The sequence below is a fragment of the Montipora foliosa genome, unplaced genomic scaffold (genome assembly GCF_036669935.1).
Source record: "Montipora foliosa isolate CH-2021 unplaced genomic scaffold, ASM3666993v2 scaffold_405, whole genome shotgun sequence".
NCBI lineage: Eukaryota > Metazoa > Cnidaria > Anthozoa > Scleractinia > Acroporidae > Montipora > Montipora foliosa.
This window is the reverse complement of record NW_027179707.1, coordinates 75,887-83,348: the sequence shown is the minus strand read 5'-3', so window position 1 is coordinate 83,348 and position 7,462 is coordinate 75,887. Positions and strand designations below refer to the sequence as shown.

Sequence of the window (7,462 nt, the reverse complement as noted above, 5' to 3'; positions counted from 1 at the left end):
TTGAAACGTTTGCCCCGCCCTCACCCCCCCCCCCCCCCCTTTCAACCGTGTTGCAACATGTTTAATCGAAGTTAAATCGAAATTAAAACAGTTTGCCTATCCCAGCACTCAACATCGTTCAACAAAATCAAACGGATATTGAAGCAAATGTTGAAGCCGTTTGACCGGGCCTTAAGGTGATTCCTTAGAAATAGAACTTGTCATAGATTTCCGATGAAACTTCATAAGGAGATGATAAAAATGTAATAAAAGAAGGGGGGGGGGGGGGTACGAGGCTAACAAATACGGCTATTTTAGCCACTTTGACAATTGCAGTGCATCCCCGATGTTGGACAAATTGAGCTCGTTTTTATAAATGCAGTCCATGATATAAAGCGGAGCGTGGTGTCATTCTATGGTAAATTCACTTCATACCTGAAAAAATGTACGTGAATGGCTTTGGGATTACCTATCACTCCAAAATAGATTTAACTTGAGCGTGGGCTGCTCGACTCGTTATGGATCCTTCTGTGCAATTTTATGAAATTGCCAAAAAGCTGGCCATTGACTATTTCACCATCCCATTATGCATTTTTTTTTTTTGGGGGGGGGGGGGGGGGGGTCTTTACATAAAAACAATACAAGTTAATTACTCTTGGGACGGTATTATGCTTCAGTGAACTGGATATCCATTGTTTTAATGCAAATAACCCCCCAAAACGAACTGTATTATGGGATTGGTGAAAAAAGCGAATGGATTTTTGCTGATTTTTTTACCACTCCACGAAGACACCATTCGCAAAAATAGCAGCCTGTGTAGCAAGCGTTCCTGTTCTAAAGAAGAGAACCCAAACAATTTTCTGCAAACTGGCCGCGCGAAAGTTGGGGCAAGAAACTGAGGGAACGCTTACAAGAAGACCCCCTATTTTTGAAAAACGCCCACCTTTTCTTGACATGCGCTGGCTGACGTCTTATCAACAAATTAGCCAATAACAGACAACCTTGTTAACACATGTCGACTTCCGTCAAAACAAACCGAGGCACCGAGGAGACACTGAGCGATCATTGCAGAATTTGTCAGTGTGATTTTAATGTTGATTTCGGAGTTGTAGCAATTGTCGTGTTGTTCGACCGTCTTATAAAAAGTAGGAAAAATATAAATATTAGCCCTAGTATCTCATTATACAGTTAACTTAAACGTTTGCCAGTTCGAGGAAACTCGAGCCAAAAAATTGGAATTCGAGACGAATTAATTAAACTGTCACCAAGAATTGAACGCAAATTTGTCGAACTGAAAAATTAAAGAAAAATAGTAAAATTTCCAGCCTCTCTGGCAGTATTCTAAATATCTAAAAATATACTCTTGATATTTTGTATCTAAATTGAATTATTTAATCGAAACAACCGCATTCTTCTGGCTTGAAGTCACCTTGGATAAATTTTAGGTAAAACCCTTTGCTCGATCAAGCACATGAAGAGGAAACCGAAACATTATTATTATTATTATTATTATTATTATTATTATTATTGTTATTATTATTATTATTTAGTATAAATACACAGGTGATTATTGGTGATTATACAAAATCGCACGCTCTCATTGGCTCGCTATCTCGGATCGATTATCAGCCGATAATCACCTCGACGGACAAAATGGCCGCCAGTAGTCGTTTTGCCACCGTAAGTAAAAATGATTTTCGCGTTGAAATGTTTTTTTTTTCTCTTTTTTTAAATAATCACCTGTGTATTTATACTAAAACAATTATTCGCCTCAGGCTCAGTGATTATCGGTGAATATTCACCTCGACTTCGTCTCGGTGATTATTCACCGATAATCACTTCGCCTTCGGCGAATAATTGTTGAATATTACTGACGACATAAGAAGTGACAAGCACAATTATAAGGCAAATTATGTGTTAAAATTTATTGATGCACTTTCGTTTTGACATGAAGTTAGGCAAACGTTTAAGAAAAGTGTGGGTTAAACACAAAAACATTCTCCTTGCAGCTGGAGAGGAAGTCATCAACAAATATTAATTTAAACACAGCTTCTATTTTGTCTGTTAAGGTGAGATAGCACAATATTTTAGTCAGTTCCTCGCTTTACAATTCACTTTAGCGTTCTTTTCGAAGCGACTTCAATTCTCACAGGACTTTTTCAGGAAAAATAGTTTTCTCTTCTTTGTACGAGCTACTGTAGTTGTCTTGATAATGTACTGATGACATTTGAAATTTTAAAGGCTAAATTTCAGACCCGTCTTTTTTTTTATAAACACTAGAATATACTTTCATTATCTCATTACATATTACTTGAAAGCGGGCAACAGTTCAGTTCTTTTGTAAAATGCCAACGATCAATAACATGACCTCGAGCAGGCGTTATTGTCCCATGCTGGACAGGTGACCAAATTTGTGAATTAACCTTACTTAACTTCTTCCTCTCGGGTTACATCTTCTACAGCAAATTTCCATTCTGCGCAATTACGCAAGTTTAAGAAACAGCTAGTAAACTCGAATACGTTTTCTTGGAAGAAAATAAATATCGGCTTTTATTCACAGAGGTCGAGTTCCGTAACTTAACTTACACTTCTAATTTTTTTCACCTAAATGGTTCCCGTAAGGGCGAAGCACAATGACGTCACTGAATTTCATGGAAAAATATAAAGGTGTCGTAGCTTGCACTTTGGAGTGTAAAACAAGGTTGATTTACATCTTTATTACATTTACTAGAAATTAATTGGCGCGGGAAAGCATAACATAAAGTCAAAAAGGCTGTGTTGTACACTTAATTTGCAAATGATAGAGCTCTTACTAGGTATAAGAAGCTCTCGCCTGCCTTTGTCCCTTGATAGTTCTCTTCAGACTCATTCAGTCGTTTCAGTCGTTAGCCTACGCATTGAACCTAAACTTGATTTAATGTTAAGTCTTGGTTTTACAAGTTGGTAGGCAAGGTATAGACAAATTGCCCAAGACGAAAACTAAAAGAGGTATGTCCAAGGTTAGTAATTTAGCGTCTTTCGCGCATTGAACCTTATTGTCCTGCTTTGAAAGTCTTTTCTCCAGTTGCAATGATGTTTTTGCAGCAACCAGTTTCCTGTTGCCATATTAGCTGGTTTTTGTTAAAAACGGCAACAGAAGGTTGGTATAAGTTTAAGCTTAATAAAGCTTCTTACCAATGTACAAAAGAAAATATATATACAAAAGTACAATAGGTAAAAGAAAGCAATAGGGGAAAACTGAATTCCCATATAAAAACTGCTCTCCAAAAATAAAAGTTAAAACAATTAAGAATAGTATATCTAATATATAATTTCACAATGTGTACGAAACATAAAAGACCTATCTATTTACAAAGATAATTAAGTAGTAAAGTTTTAAACGAGCTTAAGCTGGAAGGAGACATAACTGAGTTAGGTAAAGAGTTCCAGTCATTAACGTAACGGTTAAAAAATGAAAATTTAAAATAGTTTGTCCTTGCTGCTTTAGGCCTAATTTTAAAGTCATGGCTACTTCTAGTTCTTGTTGGGCCAGTCAGATCCACATATGCGGTATAGTCAATATCAGAATAGCCATGAATTATCTTGTAAAGCTGAAGCAAGCCGAGGTATTTCCTTCGAAGCTCCAATGATGACCAGTTTAGTTGAATGAGCCTTTCAGAGTAAGGTTTATCAGATCCACATATCAATCGAGTAGCACGACGCTGGATGGATTCAATACTGTGTATGTGTTTAACCAAATAAGGGTTTTACACTGGGCAGGCATATTCCAAAATAGGACGAGCTAAAGCATTAAAAGCTGTTTTAATTGCCACAAGATCTTTGGGCCCAAATGTTCTCCTTATTAGACCCAACACTCGATTTGCCTTACCAACAATGTCATTGATATGAGCGTCCCACCTTAAAGAAGATTCAATCCAAATACCCAGATGCCTATGTTTATCTACAGCCGACAGATTATTCTCATTTATCACATACTGATGAACTAAAGGACATTTAGACTTGGTAACATGTAGGGCCTTACACTTTTCGGCATTCAGCGTGACAGGTCACCCTGAAACTCAACACGATCATCTACAAATGCGATGTTACGATAAAGTACACTGTCATCAGCAAAAAGCTCTGTGCTACAGCTTAAATTTAGGGGAAGTCATTAATATACAGCAGGAAAAGAAGTGGCCCTAATATAGTCCCTTGACGGACACCAGATATATCACTTCATTTACCTTCTTGTTTTTTAACTAACGGGAAATAAAATTTAAACTAACTTGAAATGAGAATAAAACTAAAAAAAACAGGATGACGATATTCGTGCAAAGCTGTAACAGTTTGTCCAGTTTCCCCAATCGTTGTCATCTCCTTCGCTTTTCTTCTCTTAATCTCCTTTTGTTCTTTATTTTCGTACTCTAAGGCATTTTTAATTGACATTTCAAAATTTGAAACTTTAAGAAATGTTAAAATTTTCTCATTCGTTTTTCATACCTTAATGTGCGCTTTACTCTTGCATTCTAAAACCTTATTGTCGTTGCTCGGATTTTTATGCAAATATTTTAGTCTCTTATTCTTTCAAAAATGTTGTCGGTCAAATCCATTCTCAGGTTGAATCCGTTTTTACCTTATAGGCTAATTTCGTGATCTGCATTTTACCTAGGTTGAATATGCACTCTACCTTGATAGGATTGAAAACACCAATATCGTCTCTCAAGCTCTGTCTTACGTATCTCAACACATCTTCTTAATGTTTCATATATATCATCTTATCGGCTTCTGCATTCATACACTGATCGATTTAGTGTCAACATTACAACAAAGTTAGGGAACAAAGAACTGTACTGTGTACTTAGCAGTCATCGAGTTCCGGCCTTCCAGATCTATAGTCCTGTGTCTTCACCACTACACTCTACGACGACGAACATGCGCAACCCAACACAGTTCTTTTCATAAATTACTTTTGTATAATAAGTCAATTGATATCTATTTATAAAAACCAACACTAATTCTAACCTGACCCTAATTTTTCTCTAAGCTTAATTTAGGCTTCAAAAAAGTTACTTCAATCTATCTGAGAGCGTATTCAACCTAGGTACAATGAGGATCACCAATTTAACCTAAGTTAAAAACGGATTCAACCTGAGAAAGGATTTTACCGGCAACATATATGCGGAATTTTATGATCTTGAACTTGGACTTGAACATTTAAAGGACTCGACAAATAAAAAATGTAGCCTATATGTATCAAATTATTGGCACATATCGTTTGAAGAAAAGAGCCAAGTTTCTGGAAACCTATACATACTCAAAAGATTTCAATTTCCGCTATTTAACAAACGTGTAACAGGTATAGATTATTTTCGGTCTTTCAGTTAACGTAGAACAGCATTGAAGTATTGAAGTATTTTGGGTTAGATTATAAAGAACCTACAAGGAAAAAGGTAAGCAAAAGTCAACGATTTTGTATGCACTTTTACAAGACATTTAGCAAACTAACTCGGGAAACAACCCAGAAGTGTGTGCATGGGGTTGAAACATAGGCTGTTTCCCCAACATTGTCTTCTCAAAGATAGTATCCGCTTGTGGATCAATATTCAGACTCATCAACTCGGGCTTTTGTGCTCGATGTCAATGCGCCACTTAGAGGCCGCTTTTATTGGTTCTATTCTGTGTCACCTCATTTTCAGCTGCTTTATCAAACGATCATGATAAAATACATTTTAGCACGGAATGTTACTAATACGAAAAGCATTCGTTCATTACTTTAAAGCGAGATTGCGTGTATATGAATAATCACGACGTTTTCGTGCAAATTGGGACAAAAAAATGTTGTAATGTTTTTAAAAACCAACTAAACTGCTCGAGCCCAGAGGTTGTAAATTTATCAGTGTTTATTTTTTTCAAATTGTAAGAAAAAAAAATTGTGCTACTTATTAATATTAAATGAAAGAAAAGTTATGATAATTGTGCAGGGGACTCACATTTGATTGGTTATCTGTGATTATTGGCCAATCAGAATGCTTAGTTTGTTACCTTCGATTTTCTTACCGAATTACCTCTTTCCTCTTTTTTGTATTGCGTTACCTAACAACCGCATTTCTCTTAACCGATCACAAACTATCCTAATGTTCTAATCGTCGTTTTCTTTCTTCACGTAGATGGCCAATGATTCTCATCACCAAAACAGAACAGTTACTCCAAATTTCGAGCCCTTTTCTTCATCCGAGTGCATTGCCTGGCTGACAGTACTTAACATCGAAGCTGTTGCTATAGTGACCATGAATGCCCTTACAATCATTATTTACCTGAAAGAGCGAATCCTTCGCAAGCGTAGCATGTACCTGATGATCAGCCTGGCGGTTGCAGACATGTTTGTAACATACAACTTGATCGTTGACCTTTTGTTATTGGGCGACGAATGTAACTTCTGGACGATTAACCTGTTCAGGAGCCTTGAGATCTTAATATTTTTTTGTAGTTTGGTGTATTTCTTTGTACTAGCCTCTGTAACAAACCTTGCTGCTATTTCTTTGGAGCGGATGCACGCAACGTTTCGTCCATTCAAGCATCGCCTCATCAAAAAGAAGATATTTGGAGCAGCTGTTGCGGGTGTTTGGTTTACAGCTGCCCTGTCTACAGCTATCGTTTTTTCACCATTTTTCCTGGGCCGCTCAGATATCGCTACTTTCTTTCACATGCAAGCATCATACTTCGCGTTGCTATTTTGTTGCCTTTTCATCATCGTTGTTTCTTACACGTCCATAACTATTAAAGTTTACTGTGGAACGCATCCTCAGCATCATGGTGCAATCAGAAGAGAAATAAAACTCACCAAGACACTGTTCATTGTAACAATTGTATCGTTAATGCTAGTGATGCCATTTACAATTTTCTGGTTTCTTTTTCATGTTACTTTAGGCGAAATGGTTAAAACCATTTCTTATGAAACAAGGCCGCATTTAACACTATCCTTACAGTGCTTATTTTACGGAAACTCTCTTATAAATCCATTGTTATATGCATTAAAAATGCCAGAGTTCAAAAGAGCTCTGTTTTTATTCTTGCGTTGTAGATATCGCTCGGAGCCAGTTTAGGTTTTTCCTCCATATGACTAGAAAGTCGGGAGTTTTCACTCAGTTAACTGATAAATATATGTTTACAAAGTATAAAAAAACTGAGCGTTTTAAATACTTTCGTCCGAGTTCTCTCTTTGTTTTTAATTGGAAACACTTTATTCAAGTTAATTTAAAGCGGGAAGATCTGTGGACTGATGCATGCATGCTAAAGATTCATGCATTCAAATGTATTGAAGTTTGCTCTTTTTTAGTTTATATTTTTTGGCTGGCTAGTCACGTTTGCGATAAAATACTAACTTTCTAAGCCTACACTGAATTTCGAGATAAATAAAGCTGATGTACATATGTATTTGTGTCACATTGTCACATGGTTTGGAAAGCTACATGACGCGAACAAAAACATGCGCGCAAGAAATGGA

At 36.6% G+C, this 7,462-nt stretch overlaps 1 protein-coding gene across 1 annotated transcript; it reads left to right on the top strand.

The window, feature by feature from the left end:
* Positions 1-2,956: 2,956 nt before the first annotated feature.
* Positions 2,957-7,462, top strand: LOC137988072 (QRFP-like peptide receptor). Its single transcript, XM_068834130.1, has 2 exons — positions 2,957-2,967; positions 6,126-7,462. The coding sequence occupies exon 2, from the start codon at positions 6,126-6,128 to the stop codon at positions 7,059-7,061; it is 936 nt and encodes a 311-aa protein (XP_068690231.1). The 5' UTR covers positions 2,957-2,967; the 3' UTR covers positions 7,062-7,462.